The following is a 22,137-nucleotide window of genomic DNA, read 5'->3' as shown; positions in this document are numbered from 1 at the left end:
CAGAGAGTCCTGCAGTATGGTTCCGATTCCTGACAAAAGTCTATAACAGATCACACTAGTCTGGCTCCTGTAGCAGAGATGCATAAACAGAAAGCCTTGAATACCTCTAAAGTATTACTGTTATTTGAACCAACGATTTCTTTTTACATAATTAGATAAAACCCTTGTGAATTTTCACTAGTCTATTTTCAGCACTTACCTTTGGCTCATTCTAAAACATTCTTCAAAAAGGTTTAGGTTGATTCCTTTAAAATTCTTTCCTCCTAGGTCAAGGTTTCTAAAGTGACCTCTGATGCAATGGGCTCAAGGATCTGAGCTATAAGTACATCTAAACCCTTTAATTTACTAAGTCCCAATCAGAGAGGTAATGGAAACAGATCAGAAGGAGAAAAAAAGCCCAACAATTCTGTCAGTCTGGTTTCTGGGAGAGGAAAGTAAGACCTAGTTTGTTCTCAGTGAGCACACAACAGGTATTAATTGATATAGAAAGGTTTTCTCTTTCGTAGAAATTAGAAGATAAAGCAGAAAACAGATCAATTTCACTCTCCTATTGGGCCTTTAAGCAACCTAAGCACTTGCTTAATCTAAAGAAAACCATCAAAACCCCACTGAAAAAAGGCACAGAAGTGAGAAACAGAGGAGCTAGCCACCTCATCCCTCATCCATACTAACAGCAATAATAATGAGAATGCCATCTTTCTTCCAGTGCCCCGAAGAAACACTGCTAGATTCTTTACACACATAATGTAAAGAATTTACCAAATTTCAACAAGCCTGCCAAAAAGGCATTGTTAGCTACCCACATAGTATAGATGAAAAAAGAGACTCAGAAAAGTTCAGTAGCTTTCCCAAGGTTAGACAGCTAGTCAGGGCTAAAACAGGACTTTTTGACAAGGCCACTACGCTTTCTTCTCTGTCACTTCCCTTGCTCTGTCAGTTAAAACAGTGAAGTCAGCAAACATCAGACCTTACTTTCCTTCTGCAAGCTTCTGATACCATCCTGACCTGAGACATACGTTCTGGAAATACAATTAGCTCATATATTAATCACCTTTTCTAGTGGCCACATCCTTTGTGTCTTATACTATTACATGCTAATATGTTTCAGAATTATTACTATCGGATATATTTCTCTCTACATTTCAGATTTCTTTCTCCTTTCATACTCATTTAACTAGGCAAAATCTACTAGGTTCATCAGACTGCTTGACTTTGTAAATGTCATATTCATTTACATAGTTAAGTTCTCAGAAAATAAGCTTTCTTTCTTCAGACTGAAAATTACCAGGAATTTTTATATTTTAGTAATAAATTCCCTATTTAATATAAAAACAAATTCTTTAAAAGCCTGATCCAAACACAAACATGTAAAATATCTTTTCTTTTTTGTTGCTACGGGGTGATCTGTGCTTGTATTGTCAATCAATAAGTCCAGTTATTAGAACTTTCAAAACAAAACACCCATAAATTAGTATAATATACCTTTAAAATGCCAAAAATCAGAATCAATATAGTTCCTCATACAGAAACAAACTTTAAAATAATTTAAAGTTATCTGATTCCATGTATATATGTCTGAATCATTCTTATATGATAGGTAGATGTATTTGTAGTTAAAATTACACTGTTTTGAATTATATCCCTGCTTTATGTTTCTAAGTTTTATAGAGTTTTATGTACTGTAAAATCATCTGTATCAACCTTTGTGAGGTTTATGCTGGTAAAGGAGATTTTGTACCTGAGCAATCTACTTGGAATAAAAACCATGGATGTCACTGTTTTTTGATCATATCTTCCTTTCTTTTTTCTTTGACAAGGTCCACAAAAACCATTTATCTTCGGTGATTTAAAAAATCTTAAACCAATCACACTAACTAAACCATTTCAATGTTTGAAAATGGTCTAACATTTACTCCAATCTTCACTCACAATAACAATAATAAATACTCAAGTCAAATCCTTTTACACCAAATGCAAAATAGGTCTGTGACACATGTCCAAGTCTTTGACCTTATCTACATGCCTTTCCCTTTTCTCTTTAGCTTATAAGGTAGATTCAGAGGTAAGCAAACTCTTCCGTCCAGGGCTGGCTAGTAAATATTCTAGGCTATGCATCTGGCTCTCTAATTCTAAACCCAAGAGTCTTCTCTTCCATGAGAATACTTTGGTGGTATTATGTTGCACTATAAATATTTATCAATTACATCATCTATAAATAACAACTGATTTTTTTTTTTTTAATGATTTCAGAGTAGAATTCCTTCGAACTGTCAAAGCTCTAGCTGGAAAGAATGCCAAAGACAAAGAGGTTTCAGGCTCAATTACAGAAGTGGAACAGAATTTAATAAAGTTCCAACACTACATTTTAATGCCCAAAATTCTTATTGTCTCTTCTAGTTGACAAATATGTGCTCCACAATGTAACAGCAGCCGCAGACCAGCTGGATGGCTGTATCAAGCACAAAGGAAGCACCAGCACATGCTGTTAAGTGTCGTTCTGATTGCCTAGAAATGGCAGCCCATGCAGATTTATTCCCTGTTATAAATTAGAACAATTATTTCTCTGAAGTTTACATTTTCTTCATAAAAGAGTCAAACTTTCTGCACGTTAAAAAAGAGGACTTTCAAAAAGGATATCTTCCCTTTCTTTGATGATCAGTTCATTCTGTTCTTCCAACTGCCTGATCTTCCTCTCAAATGATTCCTGCTCAGCTTTGAGTCTTTCTTCTGTTACTTCCTTTTCCTCACTTACTCTGAAAGAAATACATAAATGAAAAGAAAATGCCTATGAGAATAAAACAAAATATGTGTCTACAGCTGTGGTTTACCAAAACTAGATTTCTTCCAGGGGCATGCTGTTTTTTTCAGGGATACCTTATGTTTTCAAAATGTTTTAAATTAACTTTTCATAAGGCAGATTTCCATACCTTTGTAATAAAATATGTATGTGATTTTTACATCAAGAATGTTTCCAATATTCAGAATTATCTTAAAACATGAAAAGTCCTACACTTTATAGGCTCCCAATTATTATCCAGGACAGAAAAATAACCAATTTTTAAAACAAAGGTTTTATTTCTTTATTAGTAAAATAGGCACAATTTATTTCGACTTAGGTCTTTTTCATACTTCTGTTTAAATCCTGTCAAAAAAATAAACAACATATATATGTCTTAAATATTTCAGTAAATATACATGGGCAATTTTACTGTTTCCTGGTACAAATACCCTGCACTCCTCAGTAGCACTTAAATACTGAACTTGAATTGTAAAATGGAATTAATAAAAAAAAAAAATCTGCACATTTATTCTTAGTTCAAAAAGAATTATAAAGTTAAAAACAATGACCAAAAATATGGATCTTTAATGCTTAACTCTGAAAAGTACTCCAACTCAAATCAATCAAAAAGGGGTAGTTTCTGACAAGAGCACAGAGGGGAAAAATATTAAAAAAAAAAAACAAAAAACCTACACAACAAAATTAAAACTTACCTTAAAACGACAATCCTAATTTTCACGTTACTTTGTGAACAAAGATGCTAGCCTTGAATTTCTGTTACTGGTGCTTAATTCTCCAAGGAGAGTACAACACATTTATTCTATAAGATCACACAGGGTGAATGAAATCCACAGGAAATCCAAGTGTTTTCTTTGAGCTCCTAAATTTACTTCCTTCCACACCCATGCTCTACCAGAGCAATTTCTGAATAACATGAACTCCACAGCCTTTCCTTTGTTGCTAGCCTTCTAGTGGAGAAATTAAAGTCAACGAGATAACAGAATGAGAATTAGAATTCTGAATGTTCAAGACTTGACTGCATCTTGGTCTTTGAAATACTTTGTGTGAAAGTGCATGGCATACAGTAGTTTCAAAAAAAGCTTCACTTTTTGCTTATCATGACATTCAAATCATTTCCTCAACTCCTATTATTTGTTTAGTATGCCACAAGGCTCATGACTGGGACTCAGGCGCATCTTTCTAAGAGGATAATCTCCAACACTGATACAATTACAAGGAGTCCACACAACTAAACAAAGAACAAACACACACATATGTAGAGGATTCACACCGTGGTCTCAGGTTATCCTGCCTCCCTTGTTACCATCTCTTTACAATGCCTTCCCTTCTCTTGTCAGAACTCTCAAGCACACTTGCACTAACATCTTTCACAATAATTCCCCATTGCCTCTAAGTTTTTTGCAAAACTGTCAACCATTTGAACCATTATTTATTTCTATCATCCAGATCTATCAGCCAGCTTCTATAACACCTTTGCTAAGAAACTGTTTCAGATCAAGTAAACTCCCAAACTGTAAATCAGAAAACCATGTACAAATGGTGACTGTGGCAAAGTGCGCCTATTTCTCTGGGCATCACTACTCCCACTTGTAAACAAAAAAGGCCAGACTAGACAATTTTTAAAATTCTTTCCAGCTTAAGTTCAATTAATTTCCACTATATGATATATATACCACTACTGTATCTATGTCCTTTAAAAATACAGAATATTTGTAAAGAAAGAAGCTATCAAGCATTTTCTCAGGGTACAAGGCATACAATACTGCAATCTAGGCAAAAGCTAGAGCCGTGGGATGAAAGAGGAAGTGGATGACAAATGGCTGAATCTGTAGGATTATGCATAAAATAAAGATGAAATAGGTGATGTTATATACTGTACAGAGAGAATAAATCAGTGCTGTCAAGGTGAGAAAATATGTGGCAAAATCTCTCCCTGTTTAGACTGGTAAAATCTTAAAGACAAGACTGAAGAGGAAAATCCTTAAGTGGTAAGAGAACATTTATTTTCATTTACTTAATAAGAAAACATTTACCAAATGCCTACTATAGGAAAAAATAACCACAGTAACTTTATTCTGTTTGGGATATCCAGAGGGAACCTAACAACAATGGCCCCTAGTCATTTCAATCCCTTTCATAAGAGACATATAAATATGAGGAATGGCCCAAAGATTTGCTTCTTCAACGAGCAAAGCTTCCAGAGTCTGAAAAACAGTAACAAAAAAAGTATACTGCCACGCTTATGTTAACATTGAAGTAAGTGCAGAAAGTATGTCTGGAGCCTGCCAGGTCAGAACATACACCCCAGCATTTACTTACTCCCTTTGTGGGACCTGAAGATAATCCAGGGAAGCTGTAGGGACCATTGAGGGCAAAAATGCTTGTGCATATATTCCACAATGCTAGAGGCTGTGATGAGCTTTTCCCAAAACTTAAAGTGCTCTATCTAGAAAAATCACTCTCGTCTTAATTTAGTTTCTGCAGTATGTTTGAAAATTTTTGTTGCTACACTATTGAAACAGGGCTTTAAAAAATCCTTTGTTATGTTGCTATGATTGGACTACACTTTAGAATTCATTATGCCCTGCAAGGCTGTAAAATTAACAAGCTGTGTTAAGCACAAAGAGTAACACTTCTCTCAGCCTATCTCAAGATATGCATGGCTTCTCTATGGCCTATTAGCATAGTTAATATGAGCAAGTATATTAATATAGCCTTTAAATGCAGAGGACTTGCCAATAAAACAACCTCAAGATCTGATAGCTACTCAGAAATCTGTCTTCTTATTTATGTTCAATATTTCCCACGAAGCACACGTATGAGAAAATATCTGGTATCAAGATCTACATTTTTTATCAAAGCATTCTCAGACTACAAAGTAAGAAAAAAAGACCTAATCCTCTATCTCATTTAAAGCATAGCAATAAGCTAATTAACAAAATGAGACTCTCAATACAGGAAATGGAAGTATTGGACTAATGGGACAGAAAAGTTAAAACTCTGGACAAGAGGATATTCCCGCTGGTGGCTTGCTAATTATTTACAAGGAGGACAACAGTCTGTTCTTAACGTAAGAAATCACCAATGTCAGCATTTATTTAACACCTGAGAGTATTTCTGAAAAAGTCCACAAAATGCACTTTTATCTAACAAGAGAATTCATACACTTAGAGCTGGGTGGTTGGGCTGAAACCTGTGCCAAAAGTACTGAATTTCTCTGAAGGCTTATGTTTCAGCTTAAACATTCCCAGTGGTCAACCAGATAAATTTCTTCCCCTGATTAATATCTCACATTTGGGAGCAGGGAATGCTGGTCGCATTTTATAAATTCTGAATATTAACTTAGTGGGTAAGATTCAGAGAAGGAAGGAACAGATTTCACAAGACATCTAGCAGACAGGAATGGATATTGTTTTCAAGCAAATGTAAATGCACGGTGAAAAAGAAATATTTCATCAGTAAAAAATATATCAGTGAAATTATCTTAGTGCTCTCTACAGATTTTAACACTTCACTGTTATTTAAAAGGTACTGTCTAAAGGAACACAGTGCTTTAAGAAATCATAGGGACACAGCAATCCATGTCAAAAGGGTTCTAAGAACTACAAAACAATAGCAAATGAATGTAGATGCAAAAATCCTCAACAAAATACCAGCAAGCATAATGCAGGAACATTAAAAAAAAAAGAAAAAAGAAAAAAAGGATCATACATATGCCTAATTGGGATTTAGCCCAGGAATAAAAAGTTGTTTTAACACTCAAGCGTCAATTAACATAATACAACATAAAAATAAAATAAAGAACAAAAATCACATGATCTTCTAAATAGATACAGGAAGGTGTTTGAAAACATCCAACAATGACTCATGATTCAAAAAAAACTCATTAAATAGGAAGAAAAGTAAACTTCCTCAACCTGAAAAAGGCCATCTATGAAAAACCCACATCTAATACCACATTTAATGGTAAAAGATTGAATGCTTTCCCACTATGACCACAAACAAGCCAAGGATGTCTGCTCTCGCCACTTCAACTTTGTACTGGAGATTACAGACACAGGAAAAGATAGATTGCTCAGGAAAAGAAATAAAATGCAAATTGGTGTAGCCTCTATGGAAAACAGTGTGGAAGTTTCTCAAGAAACTAAAAATAAAGCTACCATATGAACTATCAATTCCATGCCTGGGTATATCTGAAAAAAACAAAAACACTAATTCAAAAAGATGCATGCACCTCAATGGTCATCAAAGCACTGTTTACAGTAGCCAACACAGGGAATCAACTTAAACATCCATCAACAGATGAATGGATAAGGAAGATGTGGTAAATACACCATGGAATACTACTTAACCATAAAAAAGAATAAAAGTTTGCCATTTGCAACAACATGGATGGACTTGGAGGATAGTATGATAAGTGAAATAAGACAGAGAAAGACAAATACTGTATGGTATTACATATATGTAGAATCTAAAAAATAAAACAAGCTAGAGAATATAACAAAAAAGAAACAGACTCACAGATATAGAGAACAAACTAGTTGTTACCAGTGGGGAGAGTAAAGGGGCAAACTAAGTGTAAGGGATTAAGAGGTACAAACTACTATGTATAAAATAAATACGTTACAAAGATATACTGTGCAACACAGGGAATACAGCAAATATTTCATAACTATAAATGGAATATAACCATTAAAAATTGTGAATCACTATGTTGAACAGCTGAAACTTATATAATACTGTATATCAACTGTACCTCAATAAAAAAAATTGAAAAAATAAAAAAGATCTTAAAAAATGGAGCTGTATACTGTATTCCTATTAAGAAATGACTTTCTTTCCCTTTAAGTAAATTATAAGTGGTTAAAGACTCTAGGTAAAACAAGAAATCTGAGATGAAAGGTGGAATGCATGGTGTACTCTAAAATTAATATAGTAACGAAGATACCAAAAATGGAAATGACAAAAATAAATTTGAATACAGGAAGAGAGATTAGGTATAGAGAAAACTGATAAAAATACATGTTGTTTTAAAAGCCCTAAGAATAAAACACATTTTCCAAGGAACAAAGCATAAGAGACAGTATGATATGTAACACTTAAATCCGTAAGATATCTGATCATTTAAATTCATGTTTAAACTTGAACCACAAAAGTTAACATTTCAATATTCACTGGTTATTTCTTTCAAGAATATACACATTTTATGAAACAGCCATAATCTTAGTACTAAGGACTTATAAACAAAAAGTACAGTCCAATCTATCTAATAAATAAAGCTGAAAAATTCTAAAAAACAAATCCAGAGTTACAAAAACAAAATACATCCAAGTTCAGTTTAGCCCAGGAAGGCAAGATTTATTTAAGAGTTGCAAATTAATTGATGTAATTCACCAGGGTAATAGAATAAAGGAGAAATCTTACATAATCATCTCTAAATGCAGAAAAGGCATTTGTCAAAGTTCACCCTATTCACAATAAAAACTCTCTACACTCTAGTACTGAAGGAACTACTTCATTCTAATAAACAGCATCTATAAAATACCTACAGTATCACATCTGTAAGGATGAAAAAAGAAAACTTTGTCCCCTTCCTTGTACTTCAGGAATAATGGAAGAGTGTCAACTATTATACCGCTCTCTATTCAATAATGACTGGTGGTTCTAGCCAGTGCAATAAAGCAAGAAAATAAATAAGATACATAGAAATTGCAAAGAAAGAAGTAAAATTTTATGTGCAGATGATATGATTGTGTATGTAGAAAATATTGAGGAATCTACAGAAAATATATTAGAACAAGTAAATTTAGGAAAATCACAAAGTTATTGTGGCAGCCAGCCTCTAAAATGGGTCCCAGTGGCCCATGTCTCTTGGTATACATGTCCTTGTTTAATTCCCTACCCTTGTATATAGGATAGATGTAGTGACTATCAAAACTGACTGAATGTAACTTCTGAAGTTAGGTTACCAAAAGATAGTGACTTTTGTCTTGATTACTCTTGCTCACTCTGATGAGAGCCAGTTGTCAAGTTGCAGGCAACCATACAGAAAGGCCCTTGAAATAAGAAACAGGGGGGGGGTCTCCTGCCGATGGTCAGCAAAGAACTGAGAAACTCGGCTGAAACATTACTGAAGACATTATTGGAAACTTGTAGGAAGGGGAAGTATGGCATATGATGGCAGAAAGTTTACCAACACTATCATTTTTAGTAATGTGGAAAGGAGGAAATGTGCCTAATCAACTGGGTAACTAATCTAAGGAGATTTCCAAGTAAAGTGTTGAAAGAACTGGCTGGTTTCTTCCTGGTACTCATAGTAAATTGGGAGAAGAGAGACACAAATTGAAGGAAAGACTCTTAAACCAAAATGAGACAGGATTTTCAGAAATTCCCAGATAGCAAAACTGCTAAAATTAAGAAATGTCTTCTGAGCAGGTCTCAAAACAGGATACTGCCAGGAAAAACATGCTCTGGAGATAAAGCCAAGGTAATAACTTCTGTTTAAGACCTCAGAAACATCAAAGTTGACTCAAGAGAGTCAGACAAAAGAGATTAATGTTGGGCCTCACAAATCCTCTCAAATAATGGGGCTTCTAGGAAGCTTACTAGGATTTTAAACTGCTAAAATTCTGTGATAATGTTAGGCAGCCACAGATAACTAACACAGTTTTTAACATATTAATCAATTATTTTAAATTCCTCATCAGATCATTCCACCTGCATCTGCTTCTGCTGCTTTATCTCTTTCCAATATGTTGTGTTCTCTTGCCTTCCATATACCTGTATCTGGATATCTTAGGCAGGACAGTAGAGACTGAGGCAAATCATTCCCACACTTGGTAACGGGCAGACCTTTCCTTTGGCTAGGTTTTTAGTGCAGGGGCTTTGTTTATGTAATCACATGTTAGGCAGGTTTCAGGTTTACTGTTGCTATGGTTACCCTCAGTACACCACAGACTTCAAATTCCTCTAGGGATAAACTCCCTTCAGGTGGACCAGATGTTTTCCTCAATGTAGGCTCCACCCTCAGCTTTAGGTCTTCCCTCCTGGAGGGTCTGTTTCTTCTGAGGTTCTCATTAGTATTCAACTGTTACTTTTACTAGGTACTTATTAGCCCGATGGTAGGGGGTCTGGGTTGGAGTGGTGCTCTCTATTATTCTAATTAGGTTGTGCTAAGCAGACTTTGTATGCCTGGGTCTTAGAAATGCTCCAGTCTCTCTTCTATAGTTCTGTGACCAGCATGTAACCCTGCCCTCCCCCTAAGTTATTTTCTGCCTACCTCCAGCTTCAGTGGCTTTCACCAGTGCTATATATGAGCTATATTTTATGGAAGCCCTCTTCCTAAACTTATTGGGTTTGCTACACAGAAAAGTTACAGGAGAAGGATCCAGGAAAGATTTTGTGCTCCTTCCATTACAACTGCTGTTCCTCCTCCCGTGCCTGCGTGAAGAGGGGTGTTTTATCAGGCCTCTCAACAGGTTGGGCCTATAGAGAAAAAGCCTGCAATAGAGTTGAAGCTGCTCTATACTTGCTGCCCTAGGGAGCTTCCTATTCTTACCTGTCCACATCTGGCCTCCACCAATTTGTTACCTACTGCAGTGAAATGTTCTTACCCATTTCTAGCTGTGTCTGCCCCACGTAAGCTAGCGCTGACATCTCAGCTTTCCCTGTAGGGACATCTCTTCTGAGATTTCGGGTTAGTTGGTTGCTCTGCATGTGAACTGAGCTCTCTGTTTCAAGAAACATCCAGAGCTTGCAGTTTGTTCCATCACCCCTTTTTTTTTTCAAAGGACAATATTTTTGTGTCTGTTGATCTTCCACAAATGCTTTGAAAAAGTACATCATCATGTAGCAAATATTCAATAATTGTTTTTTGATCAAAACCAGATAATTAATATGGTAAGAATAACCATCTTCAGTTATAAAGTACTAACTTAATAATACTCAAATCTCAATGTCATAATTCAAGCTATAGTTCCAATTTTGAGAAAGCAACCTAAATAATCTTGTAAGAATTTCTAGTAACCTCTGCTCTTCACTCTTCCCTGAGCTCAATGATTCTTCCTTTCTCCTATTGATTTCAGATCTAAGAAATCTGAATCCATCACAACAGGCACATACAAATAAAACATGAAAGAGAATAACCAGTATACATAAAGCCCATGTGTAAAAAAAAAAAAAAAAGAAAACTACCTGAGAAAAGACTGAAAAGTTACTACATATACTTGCATGTCGCATATACCGACAACTGTGGTCTTTCAACTTTTCATAACCCAAATGTGGCCCAACCATAACCGAGTAGATCAAACAGCTGTAAGTCTGAGTAGATGCAGCAAGGTCAGAGGAGGCTATCCACGTTCATGTGGCACTGCACAGGCTTCCAGAGGCCATGCAGAAGGGGCAAAAAATGCTACAGAAAAATTAACCTCTTCTTGGAAGTAGTACCTGGTCAGATCTAAGAAAAAGATTGTTGAGCACACGCTAGTCACTCAAAAAGTATTCTCTCAATCGTAGTGCTCAGAATCAGCAATCTGAGAATGAAATTCGGTAAACTAACTGTTCTACAGGGTCAAGATACATAAAGTTCAGAGAATGCCTTTCTACCTAAAGCAATTTAAAATTTCCTTATCCTCTCTTGAAATTTACTTTGTAACCTATTATAAATTGTTTATCAACCCCCTCCAAATTCATAAAGACCCCAAATGGGAAGACAAAAAACTAAGTCACTAAAAAATTAAAGCCTAATTTTCTTATTGTACTGCAATGCACATTTAATTATGACCCAAAAAGTTATGATTAGTTTAATAAAATAAAAGGCCAGAATAAATATAAAATAATGATGATCTACTCATTTTGCAATGGGAAACTAATGGTGCTACATTTTCTATTTTTCTTCTGAGAAATGTCAAGTTGAAATAGCAAACTGTCCTCTGGGAAAAATCAGAGTATCTGAGCCTAAAAAAGAACTCTGTCCTCGAATGAGTTAGTACACAAGTATTCACTGGGGAACCATGCATTATTTCACAGTGTGGGCTTAGGACATGAAATAGTGCAGGTTTTTTTAGGCTTCTTAGAATATGGCTCATATACAACAAAAACTGCAATTGTGGCCAAGATTATTTAAACATTTTTTTCCTTTAAGGAATAAGCTATGATGCAGTCTGTGCATTAGTCTATGGTGCCCCTCCCCATCTTAAAAGATCTCAGTAAAAAGATGCAAGTGCATAAATAAAGAACTGTCACCATCTTTCAGCACAAACTACAATATTTTGCAGAGCCATTCATTTTTCAAGTCCCCATAAATGACACTACTTTTCTCATCCACGCAAACAATTCATTAATTTTACTGTAAAAGACTTTTTGAGGTCACTTCATTCAACAATCTTGAACAAAAAGAATTTTCTCTATCCTAATACCTCTTAGAAAGATTAATCAATATTCCACTTATCCTTCTGCAAATGTAAATCAATGCTGGACACCTCAGGGAAGTCCCCTCAGTTACTTGAAACCCATATATCAAGTCATCTCTTAATACTCTCTTCTACAAACTAAATAATTCATAATATTCCTAATTTACCTTTTAGTATCTGTTATCCATTAACCTGTAAATTTTGATTTGTGTATGTATTCTATTATTTTATAAGTGTAGTTAACACAGTGAAAAAGCTTTCTGATCATATTATTAAGGAGACACCAAAAGATTAAAAACTCGTATTAGGCGTTTTTATCTGTTTTCTTGCCAAATAGCATAAAATATTGCTTGCTCATGTTCAAGTTAAATTTAACTATAAACCACGCTTTTTTTTTTTTTTAATGGACTGGGCCTAACCAGTAAGCGTTTCCCTAAAATGAATTTCTAATTTATTTTTATCCTAGGCATATAATAACCTGTCCGTGTCACTACTCTCTTTTATCCTGTTTGAATGAAACCATTTCCCAACCTCTTATGCCAAGTCTGAATTTTATTTATATCTTCTATTAACATTTATTCTTATTTAGAAACAGCAATAAATCTTGCAGGCATCTTTTTTATTCTCTCACAGAGAGCACCAATAAAGACACTGACTAAAGAGGATCTCACAGCTAGGTTCTCAATGGATGCCTCCAAGATATAGGTAAGCCAGTCTTGGAATTTGGACACATACGGTTTTCCCACTTACACTGCTAAAGTCAAGGCCATGTTTTTATGGGAAAAAAAAAAAGCTGTGCTTTTGAAAGAATGCTTTACACTTGTGCATAGTAGTTGAAATTCTTAAGTATGCTATACTTGAATATGACGTAGGAATACATGAGATTTTTTAAGTCTTCTGACATTTTCTCCATTTGGTTTGGCCTTTATCACAACTAAAACAATCTCCATTCTTTATATCTAATTTTTACTGAAAAGACATGAATGAAAACAACTTTCAAAACTTCAGCCTCCTAATAATCCTCTATTAATACTTTTTCATTATTCTCTGTTTATTGAAAAGTGTTATTAGTTTAAAAAGAAAACAAGGATACATTATTCCCATATACCTATATGTTAACAGTAAATATAGTAATAATGGGGTTTTTTAGCAGTCAAATTTGTACTAATATCAATCTTAGTATGTACTAACACATTGACCCTTTACCAAGAATCTAGCACTTTGCTAGAAAGCAGAAGTTGATTGAAACGAAATCAATATGCTCTAATATTTCAGGTATGCTCTAAGCCTGGCAGCTGAAATTATATCACTCAGGACAGCAATGGCAATGCAGGACCATTACTAACTATATGGAGTCAAACTAATTGTAATAGCTTTAGGGACATCTACAGCCATCTACGTGGTTAAAAAGTGTTGTGAGATGATCATAAATTAAGTGTTTAACAATTAAATGATCTCCCAATACAAAAAATAATATTTGAGATAATGAAAACTCTACTTGGCACCACAGAATAGCTTTTTTTTTTTTTGAAAAAAATCTTTGTTCCCGTAAGATCCATGACACAAGGACATCAGAACATATTTGCAATTTTCTATTTTCAAAAAGCTGTTCTTTCTCGTACAGTAATGCATTTCATATAAAGTTTGTCTCACCTGGCCAGTTCTTTAATTAAGTTTGCAATGCGTCTTTTGTCTTCAAGACATAAATCTTTCAATGATGCACTCTTCATTCCTCTCCTGCAGAAATTCTAAAACAAATAAAAAAAATCCTTCAGATTAACTTTTACTAACAACAATTATTAAGACTTGTCGAGAAAGCTCTTAAAATAAGCACAGGAGGTAAAATTTCTTAGATCTCTTTTATCTGGTAGAACACCATTTACCTGTTTCATTTAAACCTACTGTGAACTCAAAACAGGCTAAGGAACTATCTGTCCACCAGGGGACATCATGAATTTACACTGAAAAGCACATGGAAAGAACTCAAAGGCAGAAATATGCCTGCTAAAATATGAGGGAGTATTAAGAAAACAACCTTCCCTTTGTGAATGTCACAGAAACAAACACCTAATGGAAGATTCTGAGAGTCTGTCCTACACCATAGCCTCCAGGCTGCTTAAAGGCAGACTAAGGTTGGCAGCAGAGGCACCAGTTTCTAAGCTCTCAATATATCCAAAGGTTCATTTCAAAGAGTATTAGAACACAGAGTAATAATAATGGCTAACATTATATCTAGTGTTATTAGGGCTATCCTAAGTATTTTACACTTAATCCATTTCGTTTTCACAACAATGCTATGAGGTAGGTATTATTCCTATTCTACAGTGAGGGTACATATCTTGCCTAGAATTATAGCAACTAAGTAGCAGAATCAAGACTCGAGCATTGGTTCCAAAGTCTGTATTCTTACCTACTGTACTATCCTATCTTTTGTGCTATAAAAGGTTCTCCCGGTACTTGAATATCTTTAAGAGGGGTAAAGACCATGAAGCCCAGGGATTCACAAGGGAACTGGAGATAACATGTAAAAGGGAAAACATGTTTCTCTAAAAAAAAAAAAAAAAAACCACCTTGGCATTTGTGTAACTGCAAAGTAGGTTAGTCCAACTACTTCAGGTAGCTAGGAATAATCCAAGACCCCTAAAGTGAATCCTGGAATTACTGATAGCCAAAGATGGAAAAGACAGGGGAGAAAAAGGAGATGGACAAAAGGAGATGGTAAAAAAAAAATCAAATAGATTTGATTGTAGATTTTAGGTATGGTCAATTTAAGATGCCAGGAGGACATTCACATAGAAGTGCTTAGGTAAGAAGGCAGAAATGTGGGTCTGACTCTCAAGTCAGAGAAAAACACAAAGATTTAAAATGTTATTGTTGATGTTAAGATTTTTATTATTTTCTTTAGACTTTTCTATGTTTTAAAGTTTCTTTAAAGTTAAAAAATAATAGTTTTTAAAAATCATCTACTAATCCAAGCAAATAAATTAAAATTGGTATTTGAAAAGACAAGAGAAGAATCAGAAGCATACAACATTGTGGGAGAAAAAAGTTTTAAGAAGAATGTGGGGTAAATAGTGCTAATGATCAAAAAAGTTAAACAGAATATAAAAAGAAGTCACTGGATTTGACAATGGTTAAAGTTGCTGAAAACCTGTTAAAAGAAATTTTACTAGTGGTGTAGTGAATGAACAAGAGAAACCCTTGCACATAGGCAAGAATTTCAGCAGCATTGTGTTTAGGCAAAAACCTGAGAACACAAATGTTTGTCAATCAGAGAGCAGTTGAACTGTGGTGTATTTATACAGTGGAAGTCTGCAGCTACTGGTTGTCACCTACGGACATTCTTCTTCAATCCCACCCTTCCAGGCTCTGCTCTGTGATGCTCAGGCTGAGGTTCTGGAAACCTCTCTTCTCCTTCATGGCTCTCTGTTAAACTCTGCCAACAGGAAGAACTAGACATTTTTAGAGGACGAAAGGACAGACTCTGTCCTACTTGCTTCCTGTTTCTGTCTGTGTCACTCCGGTCAGAGATCTTCACCCTGGCAAGAACGGCTGATTCCAGTTTGTAATTTTTCCAGCCCTGGCAGAACCAGCCTTTAGAGTGTCTCCCTCAGGGAGAGCAGGGCCAGTCAGGCTGACTCCCCATCAGAGGTCCAAGTTCCAGCTCTAAGCGGCTCCTCTTCCAAGCTTCTAGGTTTTAATAATTACAACTTGTTCTGTCTGTTTTCCCAGCCCAAGGATGGTGGTTTTTTCTTGCAGTTATTATCTACAAGAGAACTGAGTGTGCCTTTTTGCTTTCCAGTTCTCTAGCAGCAATTTAACAAGTCTTTACACTGAACAGTCTCAGGTAAAACAACTAACTAAACCCTGACTGAAATATCAGTGAAAAGAAATGAAATATAACTATGTGCAAAATAAATTAATCCTGTGAATATAATGTTGAATAAAAAAGCAAATTACACAATATGAGGTCATTTATATAAAGTTCAAAATATATAAAACAAAATATTGTTTAAAAAATAAATACATGTTTAGACTATATAGGATAGGGGTTGCCAGCCAAATCTGGCCCAAAGCCTGGTTTTGTTTAAAAAAAAAAGTTTATTAAAACACAGACATGCACATTCATTTACATATTGACATATACATGGCTCGTTCCGCACTACAGTAGTAGAGTTGAGTAACTGAGACAGAGACCATGTGTCTCACAAAGGCTAAATATTTACTATCTGGCCCTTAACAGAAAAAGGCTTGTCAGCCCCTGATACAGAAAAACAAAAGAATGATAAACACAACATTCAGGATAGAGATTACCAAAGAAGATGAAATAGTAAGGGAAGGACACAGCTGTACAGTCATCTGATTTACAAGTACAGCACTGCAATTCAATGGGGGAAAGAACAGTCTTCTCAATAAATTGTACTGGACCAATAAGACTATCAGCATGGAAAAAGGAACCATGACCCTAGCTTTAGACCAAACAGATATTAATTTCTGATGAATAATGGGTTTAATTGTGAAAAGCAAGACAATGCGGTTTCGAAAAGAGAGAGAGAACCTGCTGCAAAGAGTGTAGTTGGCTAACAGCCTCACACAACCACTGCCACAGCTTCAGGATCCAATGCACTGTTTATGCCAAGGCCAATGACTGGCAACAGCAGAGATACAGGAACTGGGCCATTTCTGCTTGACATGGCATCCTAAAAGAACAATATTTTGCTCTGGGAGTCCCCATTAACCAGACAGGCAAAAGACCTCAACTGAATTTCTAGAGATTAAAAACTACACTGTCTTACACGAAAAATATACTGGATAAGATTAGTAGCAAAAGATGAATGCAGAAGATAATTTTCAAACACAGCAATACAAACTATCCACAGACAAGCACAAAACAACAACAAAAAACTGAAAAAAAAAAAAAATAGAGGATCAGAGAGCTGTGGTATAACTTCAAGTGGTCTAATATGTGTATAATTGGAATCCTCCAAAGAGAGGAGAGGGAGACACAAATTATCTGAAGACATCGTGGCTCAAAAATTTCCCAATTTAATGAAAACCAGAAACTCACAGATCCAAAATGCTTAACAAACTCCAATCCAAAGGAAATTTAGAAAACTAGTCCAAAGCATAATATAATCAAACTGCTAAACACTAGTGATAAAAAGAGAATCTTAAAAGTAGCTAGAGTTAAACCTCACACATACTAAATGCAGGGGAATAAAAATAAGGATGACAACAGACTTCCCAAAAACATCGCAGGTGAGGCAACAGCACAGCACTGTCATTAAGCCCTGACAGAAAAAAACTAACAGCTCAGAATTTTATAACTAGTAAAAAAATCTTTCAGAAGTGAAAATGAAATAAAGACTTTTTCAGGCATACAAAAATCAAAGAAAAAAAATCATTCCCAACATACCTGTACTATAGTAATGTTAAAGGAAGTCCTTTAAGCAATGGAAAATATCAATGATATCAAATGGGAAACACCAGAAATGGTAACTCTGTGGCTAAATCTGAAAGTCTTTTGTTGCATTTTTAAATCTCTTGAAAAGACAAACTGAAATAAAAGGAAAAAAACTGAAAAGGGAGATGTAAAGCTATCTCTATTCACAGATGGCATGACCTTATCTTTAGAAAATTATAAGGAATTTACCCAAAACTACTAGATTAAAACTAATAAATAAATTAAGAAAGGTTGCAGGACACAAAATCAACTGTTTCCATATACTAGCAGTGAAAAATTCAAAAATGAAATTAAGAAAACTATTCCATTAATAGTAGCATCAAAAAGTATAAAATACTTAATACTTAGAAATAAACTTAACAAAAGGAATATAAGGTATATACACCAAAAACTACAAAATATTGCTGAAAGAAATGAAAGGATATGTAAATAAACAGAAATACATTTCACACACCATATTCAAGGACTGGAAGACTTAATATTAAATTGAGAGTATTCTCCAAATTGATCTGAAGACTCAACACTATAGAGGGAGAGGGAAATACAAACTACTGGCTGTAAGATAGGCTCAAGGATGTATTGTACAAAATGGGAAATACAGCCAATATTTTGTAATAACTGTAAATGGAAAGTAACCTTTAAAAACTGTGTATTTTTTAAAGATTCAACACAATTGCTATCAAAATTCAACCTGACTTTTGTGCCAAAATTGACAAGCTGATTCCATAATTTCTATGCAAAACCAAAAGACCCAGAATAGCCAAAACAGTCTTGAAAAAGAAAACAAACTTGGAGAACTTATACTTCCTGATTCCAAGACATACTACAAATCTATAATTAAAACAGTGTGGTATTAATATTAAAATAGAATATAGATCAATAGAACAGAATTGAGTTTCCAGAAATAAATGCTTACATTTATTTAACACATTTTCAACAAGGGTGTCAAGACAATCAAGTAAGAAAGAACAGTCTTTGCAATAAACGATGCTGGGACAGGTGGAAAGCCATATGCGAAAGAAAGAATGAAGTTGAGTCATGACCACACTATATACAGAAATTAAATCAAAATGGATCAAAGCCTAAAGGTAATATCTAAAGTTATAAAACTCTTAGATGTTGGTATAAATCTTTGGGACCTAGGCAATGATTTCTTAGATATGACAACAAAGCCCAGGCAACAAAAGAAAAACATTGGTAAGTTGGACCTCATCAAAATTAAAAACTTTCATGCTTCAAAAGGACACCAATAAGAAACCAAAAAGACAATGCACAGAATGGGAGAAAACATTTGCAAATCATGTATCTGACAACAGACTTGGAGGTGGAATTTATAAAGAACTCTTACAACTCATCAATAAGAAAACAAATAACCCAATTGAAAAGGATCTGAATAGACATTTCTCTAAAGAACATATACAAATGGCCAAGAAGCACACAAAAAGATGACCATTACTGGCCACTAGGAAAATACAAATCAAAACCACAACAAGATACCACTTCATACTCACTAGGACAATTATAAATAAAAAAGATGGATATAAAGTGTTGGTGAGAATGTGGAAAATCTGGAATCCTTATACATTCCTGGTGGAATGTGAAGTGGTACAGCCATTGTGGCAATTCACCAAAAGGTTAAATACAGAATTATTACGTGACCCAGTAATTGTACTTCTACGTGTATACCCAAGAAAACTGCAAACATACATCCACACAAAAACTTGTATACGAATGTTCATAGTAACATCATTCATACTAGCCAAAAAGTGTAACAACCCAAATGTCCTTCGGCTAGTATGTATTCAGCCATAAAAAGGAAGGAAGGAATGACCTACAACACAGACGAACTTTGAAATCACTATGCTAAGTGAAAGAAGCCAGTCACAACAGGTCACACATTAGATGATTCCATTTATGTGAAATGTCCAGAAAAGACATATAGAGACTAAAAGCAGATTTGTGGTTGCTAGGAGCTGACACAAATGAGGAATAGCTTCTGTTCACTATTAAACACACAAACCATTATATGAAAAAGTACTTTCAATTTTTGAAAAGAACTTGCAAATTCAACTATTCAGATCCTACTATGAAGTGGATACACTGGGGATGTAAGTAACACAAACAGGACTTTTGAGCTAATCACAGTTAAATCCTGTAGACAACTAAACATAACACAGTTGACCCTTGAACAATATGGGTTTGAACTGTGCAGGTCCACTTACAAGCAGATTTTTTTCAACAAATATATTGGAAAACTTTTTGGAGATTTACAACAATTTGAAGAAGCTCGCAGACGGACAACATAGCCTAGAAATACCAAAAAAATTAAGGAAAAGGTGTATCATAAATGCATAAAATATGTAGATATACATAGAACATTCAAAATACATGTTAAGTGACCATTTATGTTACTAGTAAGGCTTTCATTCAACAGCAGGCTGTTATTAAAGTTTTGGGGAGTCAGAAGTTTATGCAGATTTTCAACTGCACAGAAATCAATGAATGCCCTTTAATGCCCACTGTTGTTCAAGAGTCAACTGTAATTAGAAACAAACCAGATATTGGAAATATCATAAACTCAAGAACATAAACCAAGGATTTAAAAAAAAATTTTTTAAGGGATCGATAGTAAATGATTTTGACTTTGTGGGCACATGTCTTTATAGCGACTCTACCATTGTAATACAAAAGCAGCAACAAAGATACTAAAAGAATGAGCATGGCTGTTTTCCAGTAACACTTCATTTACAAAACAGGCAGAAGAGGGTTTGGCCTAGAGGTCATAGACTGCCAAACCCTGATTTAAACTCTGGTTGGGGAAACAAAATATAACAAAAAGTAAAATAAACCAATTAGATAGGGCATGTGCCAAAGGAATGCACAGACACCATTTCAGAGGCAAAGACAAGAGACAAACCAATGACCGAACTATAAAGAGTCTTTATGATATTATTTGCCAAGTGAAGGAAATAATAATAATAATGCAGGCTAATTTTGTTTTAGTAAAGCAGTTTTCTTGTATACAAAGGTTTATTCATCATCAATTAACAAATTCAGATGAACAAAAGTCATAAAAAAGAAAAAATAAAAAAAAAGAAAAGAAAAAATTATCAATATGACTTATTAACTCCACACAGATTAGGATGTAAATAATAAGACATAATAAGACAATAAGTGTTTTTTAACTAACACTGAAAGCAAGCCTAGACATTTTGGAACAAAACCTTTGAGTAATATACACACTCTATACTCATACTAAACAAAGTATCTTAGAGTCCTTTGTATCTTTTAAAAATGCTTGTAGATCAAATAATGTTCAAGGGCTCTTATACCTTTATCTATCAGTTAGTGTCAGCACAGAAAAATAACTTATTGGTCACCATCTATAAAGATTGGAAAATAAGAAAAAAGAAAAAGAAAAAAAGAAATTACTGACCTGTCCATCTACAGAATCTCCTGCACCTCTTAAGGACTCCGTGGAGACTGAAGCAGCAGTCACCCTGGGAGTCTTAAGTTTAACATCAGCTTTTGGATTCACCATCTTCTGTCTTGATCTGATGTTTCCTTCTGCAGAAATTCCTAAAAATTTCCATAAAACAAGATTTCAAAATTTTATCTTTTCATTCTCTTAAACCTTACCTCCACCAGCCTCTTCCTTGACATATTCTACATTATGGGACTTGACGGGGAAAATTCTTACTCTATAAGCTTTATTTTAAAGCTCTTGTAATAAATAACGAACTGTGAAAAGATTATTTTTTGACTAAAGATTCAACTGAAATATTTTTAAAAGGGGATGTGAATATTTGTAAGTTATATTAAAACCAATCAGCTACAACATGCCATACATAACTTAACTTACTGGAAATTAAAAATCTGATTTTTCACATAATTAGGATGTCTCCAACGGTTTAGTTTTACTACTTATCTTGTAACAACCAGTAAACTTTAAAGTCTACTTCATAAACCCTATAACAAGTTTTCACATTTATCTTTGAAAGATAAAATTTAGATTATTATTTGTAATATGAAAAATAAGAGAAGCATCCCTTGCTTTTTAATATGTGAATGAAGAAGTTTATAGATTCATCAAAAGCTGACTTGCCCAGCCAGCCTTTGAGGCAGTATTTCAAACCTTAGTAGAGTCATACCAAATATTAAAATAAATTAGGTTATGATGAACCGTTCTGAATTTATTTATGCTTACAAAGTTTTCCAAATGTTTTATTTTCTCCTATCTCTTAAGCAGCAAAGGAAGCCTACCAAATTAATACAGAAAATCATACCTGGAACATATACTACTGATTGCTCTTCATCAGAAACTGTGAAGGAAGGCATGAAGGAAAATGCTGGGAAAGAGTAACCAATATCCAAATGCTGCTGCTCTGTATTTCTATTATAATTTGTAATTTCTTTTGACCTGGAAATTTATAACTATCTTTCAAAAACAAAACCAGAAGGCA

General features: G+C 34.5%; 1 protein-coding gene across 2 annotated transcripts in view; it reads right to left on the bottom strand.

Annotated features, from left to right (window-relative positions):
- The window catches only part of KIAA1328 (KIAA1328 ortholog), a 161,884-nt gene that overhangs the window by 134,017 nt on the left and 5,730 nt on the right, over positions 1-22,137 (bottom strand). The window contains exons 2-5 of one of the 2 annotated variants that reach the window (XM_074352265.1): positions 21,961-21,996; positions 21,111-21,253; positions 13,864-13,958; positions 2,638-2,753 (exon numbers count right to left, since the gene is read on the bottom strand). In XM_074352265.1, coding sequence (XP_074208366.1) covers positions 2,638-2,753; positions 13,864-13,958; positions 21,111-21,253; positions 21,961-21,996 — 390 coding nt within the window. The remainder of the gene's footprint in view (positions 1-2,637; positions 2,754-13,863; positions 13,959-21,110; positions 21,254-21,960; positions 21,997-22,137) is intronic. The other variant, XM_074352266.1, reaches the window with a different exon arrangement.

Source organism: Camelus bactrianus, chromosome 24 (assembly GCF_048773025.1).
Source record: "Camelus bactrianus isolate YW-2024 breed Bactrian camel chromosome 24, ASM4877302v1, whole genome shotgun sequence".
NCBI lineage: Eukaryota > Metazoa > Chordata > Mammalia > Artiodactyla > Camelidae > Camelus > Camelus bactrianus.
The sequence above is the reverse complement of the archived record's forward strand: the minus strand, read 5'-3'. Positions and strand labels throughout refer to the sequence as shown.